Raw genomic sequence first — 27,953 nt, forward strand, 5'->3', positions numbered from 1 at the left:
AACACACTAGCTGATATGTGTGACAAATAAAAATAACTATGTCAATCAACTGTGATATCTTTCGTGGAAAAATAACCCGTTGACTTACAGTTTTGGAGCGCCAGCAGCGACAGTAACAGACATTTGCACTGTTAAGGTCCTCGATGTCTATCTCATTCACCACTTTGGGGTTCTCCTTCTGGATCTTCAGGTTGATCAGGCTGTCTCTCTGCTTCTTCTTCTTAGGCAGGAATGGGCGAATGGTCAGGTAGCCCAGCAGAGCGAGGATACCCAGGAGGGGCAGCAACCGGAGCCACTCAGACACTGTGGACAAATTACAAGCATTTTACACACACACACACACACACACAAATGTACAATAACTACAGGCAAAACTGTGTTGAAACATAAACTAATCAGCAGCTATTTTGAGTGTTGTTCAATTGTTTGAGTCAAGGAGTTTCCAGCTTCTCGAACCGGAGGATGTGCTGCTTTTCTTCATCATGTATAAAAGTAAATTGAATACATTTACATTCAGAAATATAACAGACTAAGCCATCTTTATACATCACTTCAACCTTCGGAAAATGTTTTCTGACATTTTATAGACAGAAATATGTTCTTATTCAGGAGATAACTGACAGAACTGACAACCAGTAAGGGAAATAACCATTAGATGAAGCTGTACTTCATTCACAATCACAAAATCAATTTCCACTAAAGAACTCAATTAGAGCCTTCCCCACTAACAAACAAGATTCATCACATGTAATTCAGTAACTTCAGACTTTGAAAATAAAATAAAAAGTTCTTAGGTAAACCATTCAAATACATACACTGTGATGCAATAACTTGTAAATTCATCAATTGGTTAATCAAAAGAGGGTTAATTGGCAACTATTTTGATAAATGACTCATCTTTTCAGTGATTTTTTTTTATAGAAAGATGTCAAGAATCTGCTAGTTTAAGCTTCTTAAATGTCAGAATTTGTCAAGTCTTGGAGTCAAAAACATCACTTTAGGATCTTGGAAATTGTGAATGACATTTGTTTTTACAACTTTTGCTTACATCTATTGTATAAATGATTAGTAAAAAAAAAAAAAACTAATTAAAAATCAAAGTGTGTTACAGTTCTCACATTTTGTTGTGTATTATCTCTACTCTCCTCCTCCATTACTCTCAGGCAGGCAGCAGGGGGGAAATGCCCCACTGAGCCCAGTAAAGCGCTTCAGGGAAACCCATCACTTGCTCCACCATACTCAGGGGGGACAGAGGACAGAGGACCGTGAGGATTAAACAGTTATGTAATTTCACTATTAGCAGCCAGTTTTACTCCAGAACATCTTACAATATTCTCACGGCAATTGAAATGCTTTCAATAAAGGGATTTCATGCCTAATGGGACGTTGCTAATCCTTAATCTCTTTAAAGGAATTATATCTCAGATGAAGCAGCACTTAATACATCTTTCATCTTCTCATCTGCACCGACTGTTTGTTAATTTATGACACATGAAAACACAACTTCAGAAACAGGTTTTCATTCAAAATACATTCAATGGCGAGACATTCACAAGCCACAGTGATTAGTTCTACGCACCACAGTCATTAAAATCTACCTTTTTTGTATCAATGCCTTTGCTGCACAAATGGTTCTAGCATGTAAATTGTCACAAGAGCATTTCAGCAATGCATGACTAGCTCAGCTTTTCTACCTTTTTGAGCTATTTTTAGGCTTCATTTGATACTTTCCACAGATCTGTGTGTGCCAAAAGGTCAAGTTGAAGTAGACTTTCACTAGTTCTCTAAACCCATGCTGCACATAAGGCTGCTGTCCTTTATTTAAACAGTGTCACTTGCACTGAAATCGAAATGGTGAGAACCTTTTTTCCCCCCAGTGCTTGGTTGAGGCCGGTCATTTGAAGACTTGCAAATAAGTTTGTGAATCAGCTTTTGTGTTCTCAGTTCAACAGGTGCAAGAGATGCCACAAGCTATGACGTTGTCCAGGAGAGGCTGAGGGGAACTGTTGTGCAGTACAGTATAAAGTAGGAGGACTGCAAATATTAAATTAAATCTTAAAAGTAAATTTAAAAAGGGATGTGTGTCTCGGTGCGGGGAACTCTTCAGAATACTTTTCATACGAGGTATTAACTTAATTTTTAAACTTGTACTTTTGATACCCAAATACATGTAAAGTTATACTAAAAGACTTACTCAAACACTACCCATTTGGGTGTCTTTCACTTTTACCAAGTTAAAGTTTTAACAAAATACATTTACATTTTAAGATTTTTTTCAGTATGACTTTTAGGTATAACACTGTTATTTTTATATTAAATAGCCTGGTGAGTTCCCATATTAAATCCCATAGTGAGGTCTTTGAATGCCATGTTTTCTCTGAACAGTCCAAACTTTAGAGAAAATCATATTTCCTATAATGAATAATAAAAGTAGCAATTTCCCAGTTTTAAGAGACTGGAACGGTTCCATTTGCTTTTATTATATGTTTTTTAAACTTCAATTATCTTGAACTTTTAGATCTTGGGACCTAACATGGAGTGAAAGGCCTGGAAAGGTTGTGAGACACTGATCTTGAAGTAGGCTTTGCTCTGAGACTCTATGTTCCCTTCAACTGTCGTGGCTGTGCATCACTGTATGACGGAGCTGGTTACATGTTGTGCTGGAGACAAACATAGCAGCACATTTCCACTTGTTAGAGTTAGCACGGTTTCACTTACACTGGCAGAGGACGGGGCTGCAACTCACGCAGACACTTTATGTTTAAGGTTTGAAAACATATAAGCATTTAAACAATAGCACACTTAGCCAGCTGTGTGGGGGGCGGCAAGCACTTTATACCAAAATAAGGTCATTGCTGAGTTGATGTCGCTGATAAGAACAACAAAATCAAATGTTAATGAGGAGTTTTAAAGCAGCACTTGAGGATATCACACAGATTTTGTCAGACAGTGTCGTCCAACAGCATGACTGGGACTAAGCTGTCGCCTGCAGACTAGCTAAAGGTTGAAGAGCTATGTGCTGTAAGTCAAGTATCCCCGCTGAGTTCAGGAGTCATCTTCACAGGACAGCCAAGAAGTGCTGCGGTTCATTACCTGTTAACCTCGCAAATCCGCCGATGGTCTCCGGAAGCGGAAGCCTCTTGAGGTAGGCTGGAAGCTGGACTTTTATTATCCTTGAAATACTTTCTAAAACCATCTTGAATTGCTCAATGCGGCAGGTTTTGTGTTTGACTCGAGTAGTTCCTGGGGTTCGTTCATGTCATTGCGTTCGTTTCGGAATGCAGGCTGTCAACCGGTACGTAAGTTGTCACGGCGGAACTGGGAAACCACCGAAGAAACGCGGGAACGTGTTTGTGAATACACGTTGCGACGACCCGTGACGCTAGAGAGCGTGGCCAATCAGCGTTGGAAGAGTTGGTGGCTGCTGATTGGACAACTTAAATTCCAGTTGAGTCCTGCCTGCTTCATGGGCTCCTCGTAAACTTCGCTTTCAACTACAAAGATAAGGTCAAATAAGTAAATATACCGGTATATTATATATTATACCAAATCAAATCAGTTAATGACATTCGGTTTAAATAAATACATATGTTCATATGTATTTTATGCTCTAATAATGTTTATTGACAAAATGAGACGCATAGCCTGCGTATGTTGCTACAGCATATGTTGGTCTTTGCAACCACTGGCTGTTGAATGAGTTAGCATGCTATCCATTATTTAAAGTCACCTCCATACTATGTGTTGATCACTTTTTCATTTTTTCAGTATGTATTTAAATTTACGGAGTCCAGGTGTCATGTGGTAAGAACATTACTCACGGATTATTGGAGGTGCACCCAAAGGCACCGTCGTTGTGGACGATCCAGCTTGGCCTTTTTGAGATAATTTTACAGTGTTGCAGAAACCTTTTGCAAAGAGTGAACAGCCAGAGAGCTGCAAATGTAATTGGCTACATTAAGTGTACTACATTATTTCCCATACTGCTTCTCACTCATAGCCTCTACATCCCAGAGAGTACCGGTGCATCAACTTTTGTCCCAGGTATCTCAGACCATATCTAATAAGGTTGGTATATGTGATGTTATGAGGGGCTAATATGAGATTTTATATAGATTTGTGAAGCGTCATAGAGTTTGCAGCAAACACTGGAGCTATCCTTTTAAAATTATTGTTTTTATGAGGCCACTGTAGTCAATTTTCTGATTCTTGATTTTGCACCAGTTTGAGTACCATGATTTGTCAGCTATGTAATTTATTGAAAAAGTCAGCAATAAACATTCGTGTTATGTCATGAGGTTAATTATCCAACAATTCCTCAACAGATTTGCCATAAAATGATATACATCATTATTGCAGTATTCTGTAAAATGACACATATAGAGTTAGAAAGCGGATTATATTGCCATACTAATTCTAAAACCTGAAATATGACTGTATGTTGAAATGTACAATGGTAACTTACTGTGAACAATTTAATGCACTCATTCACCATCTGGATGCCCCACAGACATAGAGTTTATGAGAGAAAAATGTCTTGCAAATGAAGTTGCTCCAGTTGTAGTGTGAGACTTCAAATTCTTGGTCTTGAGAAAAACAAGCTTGGCTTTGACTAATTATATGCAATTATGTAAGCTGGTTATGGGTGTAGCAACTGAGACTGCAACACAACAAATCTAACTTTCCTTTAGGTAAATGTGGAGATCCAATAAAAGAAAAAGGAAATATGATTCAGCCTGCTCGAACAAAGTGACACTGTTACAGAGACCGTGCAATTCTCTAGGCTGAAGGACTAAGACCTGGGACACCATGAATTCATCAGACTTCAAGTAAAACAGACTAACCCTTGCTCTTTAAATTTTCAGATTCTCCACAAATGCAGAATATACCAAATTTTCATTACGAGTGAACGTTGCGTGTCATTTTCCTATTACAGTAACTTTTTTATTAAGCAACTATTTATTACAGTATGAATCTATTGTAGATTACTAAGGTGTTGATATCTAAACAGTATTATAAAGCCGACTACAGCAATTTACTGTATTTAAGAATTATTGGTACAGATTGATCATACAAGTTACTGTCTGATACATTTAGAAAGCAATTTTGCAGTATTTTCCTGTGATGGAAGAACAAATCTCACAAAATGGAAAGCTCCAGCACCTAAAACCTTATGTGAGTAAATGTACTTCTAGCCACTGGCAATCACTGACTCATCGAACATATGGTAAATTGCCAACCAAATCCCTGGCAACCTCCAGGAAATGCTGTTCTCTTCTAAAACTCACAATCATCGCATGTCATGACATGCTTACAAGAGGATTTAACATGAAGAAATCAGAGACTCTTTAGTTCAGCTTCCTATAATATTCTCCACGGTAACAATGTGGAGAATTTTGTGGTCACGGCAAATAAATCCTGCTCATTGCACACGGTAGGGCAATTTTGAGCAAAATTTCAATGAGCCTGTAATAACAACACAACAATAAAACAAGACAATTGTCATATAAATGAAGAATTTATTTTTTGATGATAGTCTGAGTTATGATAATTATGGCTCAGTCAAATATTGTTTGAACCCATCACTATTGATTCTGTGAATAGTTCAACAGCACATACTTTATAGAGTATATCTTTTTAAAATTATCTTTATATGACTGTAATACAATGTTTAAATGAGTGCAAAGTGTTCTGACAAAATATACTTAGTTCAAGTTTAAGATTCTTATTCTTATTTTAGTTACTGCATCCGGGGTCAAGACGTAACTTCCAAGCTTACTTTTTATTTTTATCTTATCTTTTTTGTGTACCAGTGTGACGTATTCTGAAGTTATCCATGTGTTAGACGCGTCCTCTAGTGTTGGTATGTTGTTTTGTGTTTTCCACCTACTCTGTAAAGACCTACAGTACCCACAATTCATTGTGAGAAGAAGCTACCCACTATTTCGCCTGGAGTAATTTTAATGCCGGTATCTGTCTTTTGTACCTTTACCCATAGCGCAAGAAAAAAACATAGGCACGCATTTATAAACACATGCTGAAACCATGGCGTTAACTGAGAAAAAAAAATACAATGTTTCAAGCAAAATTTAAAATGCAGATATGACGGGGATTTATTTAGTCAGCTAAAATCCGTGTGTCGGGTCCTAAGCCTCCGGTGTCATTGGTGAATGACCGAAGATGTCTCACAGCAGGTTGTTTGCCAGGCTGCTTTGTAAGTATTTAACTAAAATCTTATTTTAATGACTTGAAATGTTTGACAGTTTACTCTCTGTTACAGGCGTGCACTCAATGGCTCTGTTCGGTACATTAGCACAGCTTTTCAGGCTCCCTCAGACTTGCACTGGCTAGCAAAGCTCCCCTAGGTTGGCTGTCAGTTAGCTTCTAGGCTAGTTAGCCACATTAGCCTGTCCATAGAAAACGTATGTGCTGATATAGCTCAATGACAGTTAGCTACATTTTCGCTAACGTCCATCTGAAATCTAACTTTAACCTCCAAGACCCGAGCAAGTGTTGATCTTCGACCTTGCGTGTCCTCTTCACTAATTATAACGTTAGCATGCCAATTTCACCTAGACTTGTGTGTTTAAATAGTAACTAGCTCATGTGTAGTCTGCACCTAGCAGTGGAGGAATCTAAATTAGCTGTTCAGTCAGTCTGTCTGTCAACAGCCTGTGTGAAAATGTTGCCAGAGACGATGCAATGACAAGACTACAGCGGTCATCGCTGGACTATTTGGCTACGATCGTAATTCAGCAGTTGCTAATGTTGTCGGACATGTCGCTCAAGTGGACAACTGAACTTTGTACATTGTCATTGATAAGATGTCTCTTGACTGAAGCACTGACAGTGGACTAAAGTTCAATCACTGAAGGTGAAACTGCAAAGCAAAAAATGCTGTTTTGACAAATGTTTGAACAAAGTTTTTGTTTAGAGCTTCTGTGAAGCAAGTCACTTAACTTTCAAGGTCGAGTTTCTTTCTTCTTCGCTCTGTTACTCGCAGCAGCCTTTGTTTGACGCTTATATTCTTGCAGGGCTGAACCTATGTCCATGTGATTGAGGGAACACCTGTTTGAATAAATTAAAGCAATTAGCTTAAGGTGCTAAAGCATCTGTGTGTGCCAGACTAGTTCACTGAGGAGGAGGAGGAGGAGGAGGAGGAGGAGGAGGGTTGAGGGTCATGATCATAACCTATGTTTATGGAGCTAAATCTGATTTAAATCTTGCCTATTTCTAATTGTTTGAGCTTTAGGCTGCAGCTCATGATTTTTTCCCTAACGTTTAATGGTTAGTTAAGTAGTTACAAAGTGTCAGAAAACAGCGGAAATAGGCTACCCCATGTTCTCAGCACCCTGGAACCAGCAAATGCATTACCTTTTTGCATTTTCATCAAGTCTATGCTGCTTCTTTGTCTTTCAGTGCATCAATCAATAACTCTGTGAATCATTTCAGCACAAGATTAGATAAATCATTATGATGTTCAAGCCCCTTAGCTGGTTATAACTACAGCTGTATGTACAATGAAGCTTTCTGCCTCATATGTACTTGTGTTAGCTTATATAAAAAATGTGGAAAAGTGGCATTTTGGATGCATATTTTCTCCTCAACTGATTATGACCCATAAAACATACTTGAGCAGTTACAGTAGCGTTTGTCCCTGGAAAACTGATTAGAGAAAAGTGGTTGTAATGTTAGACATATAAAGCTGTATTCAAGTTTAGTTGGAACATCTGTCTAGTGTCCTGTGTGGTAGTGAGATTGTGCAGCATGTTGCTAGAGGTAGTTTCACCTGTAAGTTGACATGGTAATACAATACCTGCAGTCAGGTAGCTTGCCTCACAGTAGAAATAAAACTTAACAGAGCCTCCTCACTTGCACTTTGACCTGAATGTCTCTACTGCAGCGCTCTCATTCAGCATGTACAGTATAAGCCTGGGGTTTGAAAATATTTCGGTAAATATGTCTCTTTGAAGGGCAAAACACTGGCTAAAACAGTCCAAAACTTGGAGAGGTGGTTGACAGTTTTTTTTGTGGGTTTTGTCCCTATGACTTTGTCACATGGCATATAGACATATAATTCAGATCTCAGTCATCAACCGCATATTAATGCAGCTTCAAATAATGTTTCATTTTAGCTCACTGTATACAACATGTGCTGGTAATAACCTTCTTTTTTTTTTCTTTAAATCAGTAGAATTATTACACTCAGTAGTAAATTATACTACAGCAGTTCCAATCAGTCAGTGTAATTAGACATAATTTGTTCTCCATGTGTTACATTTCCCTCAGTGGTTGACATCATTATATCATTATGCTCCAAAGCACAAGCAACAGTCTGTAATTTAAAAATGTTCAGAGTACGTCTTGGAAAATGAAGAATGCTTGTGGTCACAGGTGCAGTAAAAGTCAGCTGGCAAGTCTGAGGAGAGGCTGGGATTGTTGCTCAGCAACAATAAAAGATGACTGCATAAGTGTTGATTGCTAAAACATTTTGAGTTCCTGGAAGAAAAATGGAAAATTTCTATTTGAACTTTTCACCATTCACTGTGAAGAGAAAGATACTTTCTGTTTGAGTTTTCTTCACATCCTTACCGACCACTTATCTTTGTGTGTTTGCACAGGTTAATGAAAGTAAGCCTTTTTGACAAAACAGAGCAATGTGGTTAATGCTCTTGTGAGTGAATAGGAAGATTTCACTGTGTGAGGTTTTGATACTTCATTTTGACATGACGATGTCACCCTCCTTTTCTCTTTGTCCATACAGTGCAGCAGAGTGGAGTCAGGCACTGTTATACAGGATCGAGAAAGAACCTCTACATCAACAAGAACACGAAGGTCATCTGCCAAGGTTTCACAGGGAAGCAGGTTTGTACTAACCAGTTATTACCACCAGCACACCATTTCATTTTTTTTTACTGTCCAAGTTTTTCCTGCTCACACTCACTAAAATGTGCAATACCTCATTCTTAGTGTGTCTTTCTGTAGGGAAGGATTATTGCTCCAGTGATTAGTCGATTTAATCAATTAGTTTATCTGCATCTATTTGGATAATTGATTAATTGTCATTTTTCAAGCATAAAATGTCAAACTTTTGCTGGTTCCAGCTTCCTGAATGTGAGGATTTGCTCATTTTTTATCTGTCTTTTATAGTAGTAAATAAAGATAAGCAAAGTAATGTTTTCCATTTTGATTGTTGGTTGGACAAAATGTACTATTAAAGATGATAGACAGTAGTGGCACTTGTAGAATTACAATAGGGAAAAACAGAATCACAGTTCTAGGTCATGTTAAGTACAATTCACAGAGAGAGAAAGGGAGTGTTTTTCCAGATCTGTGTAAAGATGAAACTCATCCGCTTTCTAACTCATCCCGTTGTCCTGTAGTTTCCTGTCGGATTTGTGCAATTTTTGTTGCAGTTTCTTTGCCTTAAAGGCCTGTAAGTTTGGTTTGTTCCGGTTTGGTTGCTGCAGGTTTTGGAGATTTTCATTTTCATTTTTATTTTTTTTCCATCCTTGACTACTGTTAGTCATTGTTTTAGTCAATAGTAATGTTTGTGTGGCGGCTTGTTGATCCTCCCAGTTATTTTTCAAATCCTTGAAAATGTTAAGGTGATTCACTTTGAAACGTGTCCAGTCAAGGAGAATAAAAATCTTGGCAAGTGTGTTCAACAAGCCAGAAAACGTGGACTTAACAGATTTATATCCCCCTTCTGTCCTTGCGTACATTCCATTTTTCATCCTCCATTTTCTCTTCAACGTAATAAAAGGTTGTTAAATATAGTTCCAGTGAACACTCCGGGTAATTAGAAAAGGATGAGAAATGAAGCAAGCGCTATAGAGTGCACATTGTGGTGTCTTTCTGGCTTGATAAGCAAGCAATTTTTCAACTTTATTGTCCCAACATTTGCGATAGTAATGACCAGCAAAAATGGCAAAGTTAGCAGGGTGAAGGGGTATATTCCAATTTGGAATAAAAATGCTGATTCATAGCTTCTAATTCCTCTTAATAGGCTAGTTATAATTTTTACAGGAAGGTCATTTATTTGCGCTTGTAGTTATGACCCCTGGCTCTTTTATCTACATTGTTTCAGCATCTTCAGTAATAATTAACTGACTACTGACTGATGGGATTTGTTCAGCAGAAAATCAATTAACACCGCCTTGATGCACTAATTTTCTGGGAAAGTACAGCTGCGATCCGCTCAGAAGATTTTTACCTCCCAAAACACGACCTCCTCCCTTTAGTGTTATTGCTCCTCTATCTTGATTTTCATTTCAAATGGGGCCTGGTGGAGGTATTTGTACCAAACACAGAACACTAAGAGCAGCAAGTAATAACAGAGATTACCAACAACAGTGTCCTTTGTCTTTACCGGCATGTTTTAACCTCTAAATTTCCCTTCCTTTTCCCCCTTAATGTAGTGATGAGGAAAACCTTGTACGTCTAATCCATCTTCACTTTGATGAATAGAGGAATTAAAACCTGTTTAGTTCAACTGTATAACTTAACAGTGCTATTACAATGCAAATCTGATATCAGCAGAAATCAGTGTTCACATGGATGCAGTTATAACAACAATTTACATTCTACCAGCTTTATACAGTTTGTTCTACATCATACACGATCACAAATCATCAAGTCCCTGCAATTTTCAGTGGACAACAATACGGAAGTCTGTCCACAGTAGTATGCCAAGTGTGAAGGACAGTGAGGCCCCTCACTAGCCACCTAACCATGTCGCTACATAAATTAAACATTCCTTTATATTATATATGTCATCCAGCCAGTAACAGTAAGTAACAAAGAATGTTGAATATTTCCTTACTTTAGGTCTTTACCTCTTCAAAAGTACAGCATACACCCACCAGATGTATGATAGAAACAAGTGAACCAAAAACATGTGTTTTAGTAATAGCAATATAAATTTAATGAAAATATAATGTGTAGAAGAATCTTTTGAGGGCAAGATATCAGGCAAGCAACACATCTTAAATGTAATATTGTGAATTAGATGGGTTTCTTTTTGGGTTGAAGCAAAAGTATTGACTTCATGAATGTGAGGAATAAAGTGTTTCAGTCAGGTTCCCTGTAGCCTTCATAGGACTGACAGTACGTGAAATATTTTTGCAAACTATCTTGCCTGGCAGATATTTTACAGTTGGTGTTGGAAAACATCCAAAATCTGCTTTTGATTTGTTTTTCAAATGTTCTGCAAGCAGATTAAACTTAGCTTACATCATTATTTATGTGTCAAGAAACATTTCTATTCCTTCTCATTGGATATTATTTACCAGTAGCTGCATCCCAGAGAAGAACCCAGCCTCACCTCTGTATCCATCCCTTTACTCTGCATGCAGCACAGGTGATTAATCCTGGATGGCAGCATATTTCCTCCTTCCTCTCTGTCTGTAATGATAACTCAAGGTTGACGCCACAGAAGTGGCTGCACCCCACTTCATTACACTCTCATACACACTGACTCCTCTTGCCCCGTAGGGAACATTTCACAGTCAGCAGTCTCTCGACTATGGCTCCCAGTTAGTTGGAGGTGTTTCTCCTGGCAAGGGTGGTAAGACGCACCTCGGCCTGCCTGTCTTCAATTCAGTCAAGGAGGTATGTATGACACATTACCAATCCATTGTTTTTCCTTTTTAAAATGTGTTGTACATTTATTAAACACACAAACTGAAATATGTGATATGTAACTGGCAGATTTGCTGCAAATAACCAGTGAAGGACTGCCGAAGCTTTATACATAATTTTAAGGAAACATTAGGTGGCACTATTTCATACATTTAGAATTTTCAATGCACCATCCAAGTCTCTTTTTTTCTACTCTCCTCAGGCAAGGGAGGGCACAGGGGCAGATGCCACTGTGATTTATGTACCCCCTCCATTCGCGGCAGCGGCCATCATTGAGGCCATCGACGCAGAGATGCCTCTGGTGGTGTGTATCACCGAGGGCATCCCCCAGCAGGACATGGTGAGAGTCAAACATAGGCTCCTGCGCCAGGGCACCACCCGCCTCATAGGCCCCAACTGCCCAGGAGTCATCAATGTAAGCTCACACACACACAGATTTATATACTGACATACAGACAGAGATTTATATACTGACACATTTTGTCAGGGAGGGAGAGGTGAAAGTAAAAAAGTCGCTGGATCTAGGCGTGATTCAGATTGAACATATGAATATTCTGTTGTCTTTTTAAACGTGATGTAAGGAAACTAACATATTTAAAGCAGCATGACTTGATTAAACTTGTGTTTTTTGTGTTTTCTGACACTCTTTAAAAAATCTTAGTTATATGGGTTGAATATCCCATGTTTTGGGGTTTTTGGCTTTACTGAAATTTGAAGTTGATGAAATGATCGCTTCTCATGCAAATTTTTGCAGTGAATCATCACTGAATTTGTTCTGGTTATTTAAATTGATCTTGTGACATACTAACAAAGCTCAAAGGCTTAATTTTCACTGCACCATTCACATTAGTGGATCACCAACGCCATATCATGAATATTGGGATATTGCCAAATATCCCTATGTTCCAAATATTGGGTGTTGGTGTCCTACTAGTAATCTGCATCGGTATGGTCCCTCTAGTTTAGGAACAGGTTACAACAGTTGATTTTGAGCAGAAGTAATAAAGTTAAAAACGATTATCAGATGTGTTTACGTCACAGTCACTGTTCTCTAATCTTTTAATCTTGAATGTTTTTGCAGCCTGGAGAATGCAAGATCGGGATCATGCCAGGCCACATTCACAAGAAAGGACGAGTTGGTGAGATTTCTTAAATTTGTCTGTGAACATTATTTGTTTAAATGTTAATGCACTTAATCAATAAAAGAGAACACAAGTAATCTTTTCGATGCTAAAAGTTTATATTATTAAAGTATGTTTGTGTTATGACAGCTTAAATGTGTGTATTAACAGAGATTCATCTGCTGACTGTTCAACAGCAATCTTAACTAGACTGAAGTCTGATGGAACAGAGAGGAAAAACAAACTTGAATACCTTTCCTCTCAAATTAAACTTTTTTTTACAGCTGCACTCCACTAAATGGAGCTTCTGCTGTTGACAGTTTGATAAGTGGTGTGTGATGCTGTTGACCAGTGAACCTTTACAAGAAGGCTGCTTTTATAGTAATTCAACTGCCATCATTTCTAAAGCACAGACAGAACAGCTGTTACGGAGATGTACTGTGATAGTGATCTAATTTTTTTGTTCTGTCACAACATAAATGACATAAAATGAAAGCTGCATTTTATATCAACTTATCATCCTTGATTGGAGCAGTGTTCTGCATTTGATTTTCCAAAAAAAAAGATATATTTTTGATTTATCTTATACCTTGTGAAAGAAAGGTAAAAAAAAATGTTTTATAACAGTACCCTTTCCCTCCATTTATTCTCATCAAATCAGATAAAAACATTTACTACACAGCTAAATACAAACAAAAAAATGCCCTGTCAGTGCTCTGTGAACACACAAGTCCCATGCCTTACAATAGATTGCCTAGCTAGGATGATGTATCAGCCATACTATTATTAGGTTACTGCAGGTATATCTGTATCTGTATATATGTCATCCAGCCAGTAACAGTAAGTAACAAAGAACACACTCATTGTGTTCATAATGTGGTTGAATATTTCCTTAATTTAGGTCTTTACCGCTTCAAAAGTATAACATATATCTACCAGATGTATGGCTTCATTCCAATTAACTTCATTCAAAGATGAAGATATTCCATAAATCCATGAATCTAATAAGATTGCAGATTTTCTTGCTGTATGTCAATAATCTAAATTACTTTATTGTATCTGTGCTTAAACATGGTATCCTGTATAACTGGTAAAAATGCAGCTTTTCCTGTGAAAGGGATGCAGAGTTATTTTTACCACAGTATTTTATAATATCCCTCCAGGAACATACGGTATAGTGCTTCTTATCGTCAGACTTTCGTTGATAACAACAGGTCCTTTTGTGGAATCATCAGTCATGTGTTTTAAATGAATTCACTATGAAATAATAATAGAATATAATTTGGTTGACTCATTCTTTCAGGCATTGTGTCTAGATCGGGTACCCTGACATACGAAGCTGTGCACCAAACCACACAGGTCGGCCTGGGCCAGTCACTCTGCATTGGTAAGTTTCAGTTGACATGTGGCACTCTGAGTTTAAATTTAGCAAACAGTAATACAGCTTGTAGTTTTTGTATTCATTTCAAACAAGCAGCTAGGACTGAAGGAACAAATTGATCCTGGTAACAGCATATCGCTTCATGAGTGGCTTGAAGAAATTTCAGTATACAAGTGTGTGTTGCGTTTGACTTGAGGACAGGATGGCCACTTGACATTACATGACTGCATTTAATTTGAGCCTCTTTGTGATGGCGAGTTACAAGATTTTTAGTCTCATACATTAATGCCAGTGGACATCAAAAGTCCTCTTACTGGATCTCTTACAAATGCTTATGCATTCCGGGGAATAGGACAGACGCTTTGTATAGAGAAAGCACTCATCCACTTTCTGATCCTTGCTTAAATTACTCCTATCGGATCTGAGCATTGAGGTAGCTGCTAACTTTGAAGGGCACTAGTGAAATTGAATAGACTGATTAAGTGATTCGGATGCAAAATCTCTTTGTCCTAAAGACAGTGTGTTTCATCTCTCCATGATGGGGAAGTGTACTTTTTTTTAAGTGCACAAACCAGAGTACAACTTTTGGTTCTATATTACTACTTTAGAAGAGAGAGGTTCAAAATGGAAATACCTTGTTTTAAAGCGTTCTATGAATATTTTAAACAGGCCGTGGCATTCATATTGAATTATTGTCATGAATGTGTCTTAGCTGCTGCTTGTTTTTTTACCTCATGCACATTTTTGATTACACTGAACCTGGATTTCCTGAAGCAGGTTTTGCTGTAGTTGTCGACATAAATGCAAACACAGTTATGAAAAAAAAACACTGAGGGGAGTAGCGCTTTTTTTGAACATGTTTTCAAAACTGGCAAATAAGAATGGGATGATAAAATATTTTACCCCGGATCATGATGAGAAACACTCTCAGCAAGTCGATTGTGGTGAATTTTGTGATCAGCATCAACATGAATGGAGTTAATTGTGAATATCCTCACATGAATGAAAAAAGCTGTCTGACTCACTGACATGCAGTCCTATACTGGTTTCCTGATTTATTTTGTATTTTCTAAGCCTGCCACCAGCCTGCTTGTGTTTTATCCCACACCAAGACGAGTTAAATTGGATGTGTGTAAATATTATGGATTCCAAACCAATGACAGGGAAATGAGCTTACCACCATTATTTTGTGCAGGAAGACGTATGCAAGTCTAAGACGTATAGGAGTCTTAAGAAAAGCTGTGTACCCCATTTCTGATGCAAAGAAAATATATTTGTCCATACATATACTGGAATCACTTAAACCCTACATTTTGGAAGTGCTATTTTCACGCATACGTTTTATGTGAATTGCAGGTAATCTTGCAATTTTCTAGAACAGATGTGGAAAATTTCCATTATCCACCCATTCTGTCGGTACCTTACTTTCCTTTCACACACTTTTTTACAGCATTGTTTCTCTGTAATAGATTAACAGCACATGCACACACTTTATACTACAGCCTGAAGATTACATAGATAAATATTTCTTACTATCCTGAAAAAAATGTCACATTAACTTCTTTATTCATCAATCTTTAATTGCTCCTTGCTGTCAGTGAAATGATAGTTGAGCTACCACATCTGTCATCTGTTCTTTTGAAGCAGTTATGCATTATAGGAATATTTACCGTTTCCTTTTCACCACACCATCAAGACATGATGTAATGTGACCATTATACCCTGTTCTATTTCTTCTTGGCAAAACAGCAAATATAAGATTAACTTTTTTACAAAAACAAATTCCTTTGACCAACTTCTCTCCCACCAGAAAGTCAATATTAAAGGGGTGGCTGGACACCCAAATTAACTGAAAAACAACTCCAGCTCCATTATTATTTAGACATTTTAATTACGGCATGTCCTCTAGCCAGACTTCATGAAACCAGCGCCGCAACAGTATTAAATATTGTAGAGTTCATTAAAGGAGGTTTTATTGGTGGCTCTGCTGGCAACTACTTAAGTCTGAGCATGACCCACGGGCTACAGCAAATTACAGTTAATACAATATTTAAAATCACTGTCATCTTTGTTGCTGGTAATGTGGTTCTTTTTTTGGGGGTGTTGGCAGGTTTTTAAAATAGTGTGACTATGAATTTAGGTGACGATTTGTCTGAGAAGATTTGTCCTCTGGAGGTTTGGCCATGATTTTATAGATCCTTGTGTCACTGTAATTATTTTTAAAAAATTATTATTGGTCCCTTGTGATTTGAAAAAACTGTGTAAATCATGTTCCTTGGCTTCAAAAGGAAATGCATAATTAAACCACTGTGCAGAGATAAACCGTGTATCGGGGCAATTATGTCATTAAACAAACTTTGAAGTGACTTTGAATTAAAAATTGTAAAATGCTCTTTCTTCTGCATAACCTCCTTTTTATTTTTATTTCTGAAAAGTTGCTATTTGACAGTGGCTTTGGAAAGCATTCAGACGTTTAATTTTTTGCATGCTTTATTGATTTGATAGATTTTTATATTAACATGGATCACAATATTTTTTGCAATATTATATATCATACAATAATATAATAATATGATATACTATATATTAAAATTATATTATTTTGCTATAAGTCATGTATAGTAAACAAATTCAGACAATTTTGCAGTTCCCCTCAGTGATTCAGCAGCTTTTTGAAGTTAATTTGTCATTATACAGAGCAGGTTTGCCTAGCAGAATCAAAGTTTGTAAACTCCTTCATGCCCCACAAACAGAGAACGTGTATACAGTAATTTACATCCATACAAATCATGTAAACACAGAGTCCACCTCTCTTAGTCCTGTTGTAGTCCTGCTCTCTGTTCGCATCAGGACATGATCCATCCTCTGAATGCAACAGGGATTTTGTGGTGGTGACACGTCTCTGTAAATATGTGGGCACAACAATCTGTGAGTCCAGCTGGTCCATTTGATTTTGCAACTTTAATATTTTGATTCACATTTACCACTTAAATAGATTTTGCCATATAAATAATAAACACAAGTCCAAATTATTGTTAATCTTATAAGTTATAAGATGATAATTCATATTTTGCTCCATATCTGTCTGATGTGTTTGTGAAGAAGTTTGCCATATCAGCTTGTTTAAAGCTTCTTTCCAAAGTTAAGTTCTGCAATTATTTCTGTTCTTTTTTGTTTTTCGCAGATATTTTAAATTCACAAATGAAAGCTTCATAAAGCTTCTGAATGAAAATGTGTCATTTTTTTAACATAATACGTCTAAAAAACACTAAAAATTAATAACATGTTTTGAGTATCCTAAACATTTTCAACATTGAGCAACCCAGCAAAATCTGTAATTGTAGAGGATTTTCATTGGCAGTGGTTGTTGCTTGACAGCGGACACAACAAATCCCTTTTTCCCGCACTAAATGTGATGTCAACAAACTACGACTTTTGATTTTATTATATGATTGCGAGACCCCTAGAGCCAAAAATAACAACTTGTGCATTTAAAAAATTCTTATATAGCTGAAAAAGAAACAAAAGGTGGGTAAAAAAGCTTATTATAAATACAGAGTTTTAATTGTGGACCTTCATTAGACAAGAAATTCACACTACGTCTTTAAACCTGAACTAAATCAAGCTGGTAAATTATATGATCTCTTGACAATGGATTCACACACTGCAGAATGGTTGAACAACTATTAAAAGTTAATACTGTTATACGATCAGACTGAATCAGGCAAAAAGCTGCTTCTTATTCCGCTCAGCAGCTATGTTACCGTCAAATATTCACAGGAATCCTCCTCTGAGAGTCTCGAGTATACAGCAAGTGTTTGCTTTGTCTCCTGCAAGGTATTGGCGGCGATCCATTCAATGGCACAAACTTCATAGACTGTCTGGAGGTGTTCCTGCAGGATCCCAAGACGGAGGGCATCATCCTTATTGGAGAAATCGGAGGCAACGCTGAGGAGAATGCAGCAGAGTATCTCAAACAGCACAACTCTGTAAGAAAATAACACACTGGACAGCCATTATTTTACTTCATATTCCTTGTGATATGTCTGCTCCAGCGCATCACCTCTGCAGATATATCTGTTCCTATAAAAAAAAAAAATCATTCTTGTCTGATTTAGCTCTTAGTCATACCCTTTCAAATCTATCAGCCGCAGTGAATACTCGAAACTATCATAAGTTTAGAACAAAGTGGAATTTTATGGAGGTGTCCTTTTGGTAACTTCCTCACAAATTTTGTATTTTTTATCTGTTGATGAAGACAAAGAATGACAGATGGGATGAAGGAATGATTTGAAGGGCCACTTGGCTTACGTAGAACTTGTAATTGACATTTTTAACTTCAGCAGACCTCTTCTTGCCATTTTGCTCCTCACAGTTGACTTCCAATCTTTAATTTTTTTCAGCTTGCACGTGTTTGTTTCTGTGTATGTGAGTGTGCTTATGGCTCTCTGGAGTTGAGTAATGGACTTGATTTGCCCTCAGCTGCTTTAATGAATGCAAATCTCCCGCTGGCCTCTCAGGAGAATAACTTCTCTCACTCAATAAATACAGTACAAACACCATCGACCTCCCACCCAATCCTCCCCCACCACGCCCAATCACCCAGAGTGTTGACAGTGAGAGACATCTCGCATGAAAACAGCCCAGCAGAGCGTGGGAGTAAGCTGCAGATCTTCCATTGAAAGTCAGTTGCCTAGAACATTGTACATGAAATGGAGTATTTGGACCTTATTTTGAATATGAGCCCAAAGTCCAGAGCAAACTTAACTTTACCTAATTTGAATACATTTGAATTCATGTCACCGATACACTCACCTAGGGCAGCTCCCTTATGTGAAATTTGTATTAATGTGGGGCACAGTCTTGCTGGAAAAGAGCAGCGGGATAGCTCAGCCAAAATCAATAAATACTGCAAAACAGTGAGGACTTAAACTTGATGATAGATTATATCTGCTCTCTGATGATCAAAAAGATTTATCCAGCTTCTTTATGAGATTTAGCACTTTGATCTCTTGTATAGAGAAACTTTCTATATGCTACCTGGGATATGAGTTCGTAGCCTTGAACTGGCAAGAGAAGCTGGAAGTGTGCTGCTTACTCTAATGCTTGATGAAAAACTTTATTCTGCTTTCAGAAGACAAATGTAGATAGAAAAATGTTGCATTTCAGAGGTAGATGTCTTTTTTGGTCAGTATTATCATCTTGCATGGGCTTATTGATAGCTACACTCAGAACTTGGTCATCTCTCATTTGAGCAGCTCATTTAAGCCTCTGAATACTGAGTTAACGTTTGCAGAAAATCATCTTCTCAACATTATTTATAAAGAGTTTAACCTCTTATAGATAACCGCAGTAGATATGGTTTAATTAGATTTGTTTGACTGTGGCCCACGTTAGACCTCCCACTCACATTTCAGACTTGTTCAGAATTGTATAAATAGGTCTTGTGTTGTGATCATTGAAGGGTATTTTCATAGGTTCAATCAACAGTCGACAAATCAGGGTTTGGATGGGTGAGATTAAAAATGAGTTGCAGTTGGTAGTTCTCTCTGAAGTAATTGAATAATTGTACTAATTAATTTCCTGTAAAAGTTATCAGTTGTGAAAGTAGCTTTTGTGTTCCTTTTTAAATAAACAATTAATCAAGATATAATTATAATCACAGTGTGGCTAAATGCCGTATCCAAATCGCAAGGAGCTGTGATTTATTTTAATTTTATTTTTTTGATGAAGGTAGAATGTGCGACAAAACGCATCATAATGAGGTACTGTAGCGCTGCAAAGATTCTGGCCTACAAATCTTGTTCTGTACAGACCTTAACAAATGACACATGAACATCATGATTTTAGTTTCATGCAAAAATAATCATTCCGACTGGTCTACTTCAATTTTCTTGTTAATTCGCATGTAGTAAAACATGTATTTAGTATTTCCCTAAAACAGTGTTGGACAAGACTTTCAATCAATAATCAGCATAGTTAAAGGGGCTGTTATTACCACTAGTGTTCCTGCTTCCACTTGTATCGGCCATGCAGTTGGATTGGGTAGAACAAGATCTGGATGTACATGTTAACTGTAATTATATTTGAAAAGCTCAAGTTTCTGCCTTATAGAAATATTACAGTAAGTAAGATGAGAAGCAGGCTCACATTGTCTGAACTGTGTGACACCAACGTAGGTTTAGAAAAAAAATAGATCATAAACTGTAAATTTCAGGGAACATGCAGTATTTGCTGTCCTTTGCCATTGTCCACTAAAAGAAATTAATAAGTCATTTCAATTTAGGTTTTTATTTATTTATTTGTTTGTTTTATTTAAAACTAAAACTAATCTTTCTAGACACTGCCAGTAGTGGTGTTAGTAGTATAATAACACTACATGCTGATCATAGCTAGTTGACCAGTATGTTTACAAAATGTTGAATGCATGAGAGCTGCACTGGTTCCTGAAAGTCAACCTTTAGAAATGACACTAAAATGAACATTTCACAGCTTCTGTGTCCACTGAAAATGCCATTGATGGGAAAGAAGAGTCATTCAGATAATTTTGACAAAAAATTGTCAGGAAAACAAAATTTGTCAGGCTGAGTGAAACAAAATGAGAATTCAATGCGATTATCACCTGTCATAAAATTTTGGTTCCGTTTTCGGTCACTCCTGATTGGCGCTCAGTACGTTACATCATCATTGTTCAACCAAGCCCCAGCCACTTCAGACCAATGACAAAAGCTCAGACACTACAGCAATGTGAAATATTTCATGTGAAATAAACTAAACTGTGCTCATGTATGACGCCATCACTTGCAGGAAAAAGTTAATTGAGATTTTTTTTTCTCTCCCATTGACTTGACTAATCCTGCCACATTGGAGAGACATTAAGTACGGGCTGCTCAGTGAAATTAAAGGTCCAGTGTCATGATTGATTTGTGTCATGCAACATTAAATATATTGAATTCCTATTTGAGAAACACACATCATACCAGAAGGTGAAGAAGTATTGATTTCGGTATCCATCAGTGTTACATTTGACTTACTGCAGACTGTTTATCTACTGACGCCTTAATTCAAGAGAACAAACTTATACTTCCCGCTCGGTTGTGCTGTCAGATTTTATGATGCGGGGCATATTTCAAGGTTCAGTCTTCATCAGTGTCTGCCAGCATAATACGGTTTTAAAGAGTCATCTGTATCAAAGGTGTGCTTGTCATCGCCAGAGTTTCACAGGCTTTCTCCAGTCAGAAATGGGTTTTACACAGAATAACCATGTTAGAATTTGCTTCATGCATATCAAGTAGGTCAGAGTATTTGGCACCTAAGCTACCGTAGAGGTTTACTGATTCCCTTTTTTTTATTTTTTTATTTTATTTCAGCCAAGCCCGTCTCCACTGAGCTTAGCTAAACCCCTTGTAATTCTCCAGAAACAAGACTAAAGACTTGTGCAGGTTGTTGTCAAGAGGAAAACCGAGGGTAGAGAAGCGTCACGTGGACACGCCCGTGCCGGTTTTATTCATATCAACCTGTCCGTCATGTTTATAGGGCCATTAAGTGTCTCAGTTGAATGCAGTTCCTTGGAGCAGGCTGTTTTTGTGTTCATAGAACAAAGCCCTCCGCCAGTAATGTTGGCACACAAAGGTGGGGGAACTACCCTATTGGTCGCATAATTAAGGTAATATATCTGAACTGCTAACAGTGGAAGACAAAAGATGGGTAAAGTGAATGATAGTATGACTTTCCTCCCTGTATGCATTGTTAGTACTAAGTATCCAGGGAGGCAGGGATTAATAGAGTAATTAAACCCCTTTGGTTTGAGGTAGATTTAAGACTTGATTCACATGAGGGTGGTTTGTTTATTGAGGACGTGATTTGACTTCTCAATACTGAGTGGGGGTTTGGTGCTAATTTGTGTGGTGCTTGCATTTTTTTTTTTTTTTTTCAACGCACAGAACAGATGCTTGTAACATATTTCGAGCACTTAAAAGTGATATTCCCTCCCTCTTCATCTCTCTGCTAACTGTGCAAGTGTTAATGTCTCATTAGCGATGCGTTTCTAGCCAAGGTCCTCAACATTTCCCTGGCTGATATATGTCCTGCTAGTCTTAATTATTGAAAGTCATCTCCAGTTTATATTAGTGGCTGCCATCTTATTCCTGCCAGTGTCAGGTCTGAGTTTGGAGCTGGAATGGCAGCAAAAGTGGGTGTCTTTGAAGGACCTCACTGTATTGCTTTGGCTGTTTGAGTATGTCACATTCACTCTCCGGGAAGCAGACTGCCAGATGAGCCACAGCCTTTGTTAAAAGCTCGGGAGTGTGTGTGTGTGTGTGTGTGTGTGTGTGTGTGTGTGTGTGTGTGTGTGTGTGTGTGCGCGCCAAGCCGTCCTCTACAATTATGTTGTTATTCCTAAGTATGAAATATTAGCTGCTGTATGTGTGCACATACACGCACGCCATCCCACTTGCTGGTTATGATGTTATTGCTGAAGATGAAACATTAGCTCTCTTCACCTTGGAAATGGTCTTAACTGTTGAACGTAACATCCATCAATGAGCAAGCAGCATAGACAGCCGCTGAGCTAATCAGTGCCTGCATGACTAATTACCATCTCAGAAATGAGATGATATGAAATGGCAGGAGCCTGAGCCCCTATCTGGTCATACACCAACCCATGCAATTAAATGGCTTGATTGACCCTTTGTTTTAATAAAACAGGCTGAGACGGAGATGGCTGGTTAGACAAGCCTGTTACCATGGGTGCTCTGTAATGGGAAGGGCATGAGGTGTTAAATTTCTAATGAATTGATAAAATGCAGGTGCAGAAAACTAATGTTCTCTGCTCTGCTATCCCTCCTCCTCCTCCTTGTTTTTGCTCCATTCCTTCCTCCTCCTCCATCCACTCTGTTGCTTTGCTAACTGCTCTCACATCCTCACACCTTCCCTCAAGCTTCTTCACCTTTCTTGTCCATTTCGACTCATTGTACGCTAATGTTTTTCTTTCTCTTCCCTTGTCTATGTCCAGGGTGCTAATTCAAAGCCCGTGGTGTCCTTCATCGCAGGGCTAACTGCTCCTCCCGGCCGCAGGATGGGCCACGCCGGCGCCATCATCGCTGGTGGAAAGGGTGGAGCCAAAGAGAAGATTGCAGCCCTCCAGTCAGCTGGAGTTGTAGTCAGCATGTCACCTGCCCAGCTGGGCAGCACTATTTTCAAGGTGAGTCCTTTGCTCCAGCAAGATAGTATTGTACATAATAACACTGAGAGGGGGGCTATTCTGCCTAATGACTACATATAGTTTTGGTGCTGTAAGGGGGGATCGGTAATGCTCATTTTCTTTTTTTTCCCTTGTCCTCCACTTAGTAGTCTTGCATAATTCACAAATTACTTATTTTTCCTTTTCTGGCCTATTCTGGCACTGTCGAATTGGATAGTGACAGGAGCTCGCTGGCACTCTTGCAGTCAATTTCAAAAAGGACTTCATTCGATACTGTACAAAACTAAAACGACTACATAATGATATTACCTGATTATTAATTACTGATTGTTATTTTACTGGCAAATAACTCATGCAGCTTCCTACCACTCTACTTGTTGCCTTGCAAAACACAACAAACCCTGTTGCTTAGCTAGTTAGCTCAGTTAGCTGTGCAGCTTGTCAGCTCAGTTGGCACAGCTAGTAGTCCTATCAGACTGGGAACAAGTTGTTTATCTGTAGCACAGGAGTTTTGGATCACTCACTGTGCGCTGATGTAATTCATCTCAATATAGACGTGTTCATGAGTAAGTACCCAAATCACTTTTTACGCACAATGACAATGAAGTTTCAACACATTAGACATCTATGCCCAAACACTAAAAAAATTACTTAACATTACCACACTGAGATGTAACATGCTCTTTGTCTTTTTAAAAGGCTTTTATTCATAATTGTCAGTTGTCGCAATTTGTGTTTTGCCTTGTCACCATTACTTACGCACTCTTACGCAACTGCTCAGTCACACACTCCAAATAATGTTTTATTCACTAAAATATAGTCCCAAATATATCAGGCTTAGATGTTCCCCCCTGTTGTTGTTTTTTTGTCTGCCTCATCCATCAATCTCATCTTATCTCCGTCTGACTTGCATCTCATTTCTTTTCCCTTATCTCCGTCTTTATTCTCAGTCCCTGTCTGTACTGTTGCTTCCAAATTAAAATGCGACGCGATTTCGGCTTGAGAAACATAAAAACATACAACGAAACATTTCACTCAATCACAAACAGTCGACTCTAAATTTCTGTGCGCCCTTGTTTTACTCATAACTGCGGACATTGATAGAAATACCTTTTTTACAAATAAGCTAAACAGATACTAAGGTCACATTTTCATCATGTACATAAAGTGACGCTGCTCACTTGTGGCACAGTCTTTCATCACCGAGCAGTTACAAGGTTTGCTGGGAGCAGCAAAAGCAGGAGTAGCAAGTTGAGATTGAACTTTTAATATGCCGTAAAGAAAGGCAGAAGACAAGGACAGGAATTAATAAACGCGTGTTGACAGTGGCTGAGTTGGCGCCACTGCCCCTTTATTTCAATTTATCTCTAGGGAAGCACTGTTAACAAGATGTATAAAAAGTGAAAGCATGTATTACACCCATTCATCATCTTATACTTTCATTACCAGTGCTGGCACTACTGCATGCGGATATGGATTTACACACCTCTTTTCCCCCCCCAAAGTTTAATTCATAATCATTGTGTGTAATGATGAAAAACGTGCGACGTGCTTGCTCATTTTGCTGCACATTGTGTTCATACATCTCTGTTAATTTCATTGACTGTCATGATCGACGTAATAAGTAAGAGACGCGAGGAGACAAGACGCTTCAGGTGTGGGCTCGAACAGTGAAGACCTCAGTGAGAAGATCAGATTTCTGCTGTCACCGACCTGCACGGGCCTCGACACCGCCGGTGACAACCTCTATCTGCGTAGAGTGGATACATGCATCATCATATTTAATTCAAGGTTTATGAATTATACATCAAGCCACGGTTGGATGATGGAGTTCTCACCAGAGGTCTAAAACTGTGAAAAACAACATTACATCCAAGTACATCAAACAGATGTTTTCGTTGACAAAGTTACACAAACTTAACACAAATGTAATTTAAACAGGATGCAGGACTCTCTTGTAGCCATTTGACAGTTATATTAAAGTGAAGTTTAGCAGCCTGAATCACATTTTTGCCCGAGATCTTGGGTTTCGTGTTGTCTAACGCGCCCCTGGGAAAATTAAATTAGTCAAATGAAGCAGTTGGATCTACATTGTCAGTACCGATTTATTAGACAAAGTCTGATGTCGAATTCTTGCCATCAAAAAAGGTGGGTGGGCTCTGTGTGCAGGTAAAACAAGATGATGTATGCTGGAAGATAATTAAAATATGCAGTGTTTGCAGTGGTATCCAAAGGAATTTTTAAGTGGCACTGGTGCAAGGACAAAATACCAGAAAACTTATGTTTATCTGTGCAGGACTAAATTCATACGCACTGAAAAGTAATTATGACCTTTTACTTGTTTACAAAATATCTGAAACACATAATCATAAACAGCAGATAATATTATCCTCTCATGCTCGGTATTCACAGTGTTTTTTTGTCTACGATCCTGACCGCTCGCACACCTGAGATCAGGTGTGTCAAAGCTGTTGTTGTGTAAATGTCTCGCTCTTCTCACACGTCATGTTTTCCCGTGCTCTCTACAGTTTCGATCCAGATGTGTTTTCACCCGTCTTTTTTGAGTGGCAACCTCTACTTTCGGCATTTTACTCCCCCTCTTGCTCTCAACTCGTCATGTCGCGTGTCCCAGTCGGTCTTACACAAAGAGTCTGCTTTTTTTTCTCCCTCCTCTCTGTCACAAACAAACAAACAGCTATGATTCCTGTCTTGTACCTTTTGAGCGACTGTCTGGCGCCTTGGGCCAACAGAGCATCTATGGCTATATGTAATGTAGGCCCTGCTCCTCCTTTTCTTTGTCTCCCTTTCCACCCTTTACTTTTTTTTTCATGTCCTCTCATTTCCTCTACAGCTTTGGCCTTAATTACTGAACCCTCTGCCACTCCCGCTTCTAACCCAGCTCATCTGTCCTCATAGTTTTCATCCTCTCCGGAGAGTCGAGGTTAGAGAAGGCTGAGGTTGCCTTTCAAGCGTCTCGGAAATATGAACATATTTCCTCCTCTAGGTGGCAGTAGACCACAAGCAACAAAGGGAGCGGGCCAACGTGTGCATGAGCACTGGTGTGTTCTGTAGAGCTGATAAATGACATTTGCATTAAGTTACTTTCCTCCTGTGGAATGGAAGATTCTCTGGGAACGACATGTTCTATCATCCTATGGTTTGTGTGATATGTCCCAAATTGAATATGGAAATATCTACATCGTTTTTAATGGCTGTCGTAATGCTCTCTCATTTTGTAGTCACATGGTTGGACTGTGCTGATAAGCACAGCAACTGTATCCTCACATAAATCATAATTTCTTTGTGTGTGCGCACATGTAGCCTCTATCAATCACAGGAAGTGAGCTGTTTTTTAGCGTCACTAACTGGAATTTGGTGACACGTCCAGCGTTACGTGATTTGCACTCATCGGGGGAAAAAAATAACAGGCTCTCCATAGCTGTAGCCACCTCTGTTTCCCCCCCTCTCAACAGCAGATCTGATACACCGAATCAAAACAGAGCCGTGTAAATTCTGCATGAATAAATCATTCACTTCTGTCTATCTCACTTCATTTCACGTTGCGTATTCTCTTCTTCTCTCTCGTGTCCATCTCTGTAGGAGTTTGAGAAGAGGAAGATGTTGTAAATTGTGCGACTAGGCACCTGACCTTTCACCCCCCTCTCTGCCCTGGAAGTGGAGATGAGCAGCCTGATTCTGGAGGTGGACTTGCCCTACAGTAAACCCGATTATTTCAACCACCAAGCACACAGCCAGTGTTTATAATGTGATTTCTGCCATGAACATGTACCTTGCACAATAACAACAGAATAAAACATAGTGTCTTAATGGTATCCTACAGAAGTTATTGTACACTATGTAAAAGCTTTATGTAAGTTTTCTCTTTCTCCACACAATGTCGACAGCTGAAGGGAAGAATGCCATGGTAACCTTGGTGATCTGTTTCATTCTGTTATACTCCTGCTGTAATGCATCACTCATTTCACTGGCTGTCCATCTGAATAAGAAATATTTCTCATACTGTTTTCCTGCTGTACTTGTTACTATACATTTCCCATGGCAACGTTCATAAAACAGATGTGGTCTCATCAAGTTTTTCTTCCTTTCTGAAGTAACATGAGCAAAAAAAATGACATGTAGGAGAACAGACGGGCATGTAAATGTATCACAAGTTGAGTGGGCTTGGTGTTTACACGCTTTCCAGCACAAACCTGTGCCAGTTACAGAGAATCGGTTACCAGGAGAAAAGTAAGGATGAATGTGCTTTCATAGATCTTAAGCTTCAGCATTTGGTTTCGTTGTCATTCTTTTTAGGCAGAGACAGTTTATTTCTAAAGCACCTTATCATACACAGAAGTTATCCAATTTTGTTTACAGGCAGCTAAATACAAATAAACTGATAAAAATGTAGACAAATGTAATGGAAATCAGCAAAATCAGTGTAACAAAATAAATATAACAGTTCTAATGGTGGGCAAAATAATGGCTTAAAAGGGGTTTCACGATGCTTGGTGTTTACTCTTGGTACTTCTAGCTGACCGGGCCCTGCAAACCAGATCTTCTGATTGTTTAAGAGGATTCAGGAAGAGCAGAAAGGGTTAATGGA

The 27,953-nt window shown here is 38.4% G+C and overlaps 2 protein-coding genes across 2 annotated transcripts in view; one reads left to right on the top strand and one right to left on the bottom strand.

The window, feature by feature from the left end:
* cisd2 (CDGSH iron sulfur domain 2) overlaps positions 1-3,372 on the bottom strand; it is a 3,870-nt gene extending 498 nt beyond the window's left edge. The window contains exons 1-2 of the mRNA XM_037099271.1: positions 3,094-3,372; positions 89-303 (exon numbers count right to left, since the gene is read on the bottom strand). Coding sequence (XP_036955166.1) covers positions 89-303; positions 3,094-3,196 — 318 coding nt within the window. The 5' untranslated portion in view covers positions 3,197-3,372. The remainder of the gene's footprint in view (positions 1-88; positions 304-3,093) is intronic.
* Positions 3,373-6,060: 2,688 nt separating this feature from the next.
* Positions 6,061-27,439, top strand: suclg1 (succinate-CoA ligase GDP/ADP-forming subunit alph). The gene is made up of 9 exons (XM_037104765.1): positions 6,061-6,214; positions 8,765-8,865; positions 11,497-11,613; positions 11,846-12,058; positions 12,725-12,782; positions 14,068-14,151; positions 17,983-18,134; positions 23,159-23,347; positions 26,948-27,439. The coding sequence occupies exons 1-9, from the start codon at positions 6,181-6,183 to the stop codon at positions 26,972-26,974; spliced, it is 975 nt and encodes a 324-aa protein (XP_036960660.1). The 5' UTR covers positions 6,061-6,180; the 3' UTR covers positions 26,975-27,439.
* The last annotated feature ends 514 nt before the right edge of the window (positions 27,440-27,953 follow it).

This window comes from Acanthopagrus latus, chromosome 1 (assembly GCF_904848185.1).
Source record: "Acanthopagrus latus isolate v.2019 chromosome 1, fAcaLat1.1, whole genome shotgun sequence".
NCBI classification, from domain to species: domain Eukaryota; kingdom Metazoa; phylum Chordata; class Actinopteri; order Spariformes; family Sparidae; genus Acanthopagrus; species Acanthopagrus latus.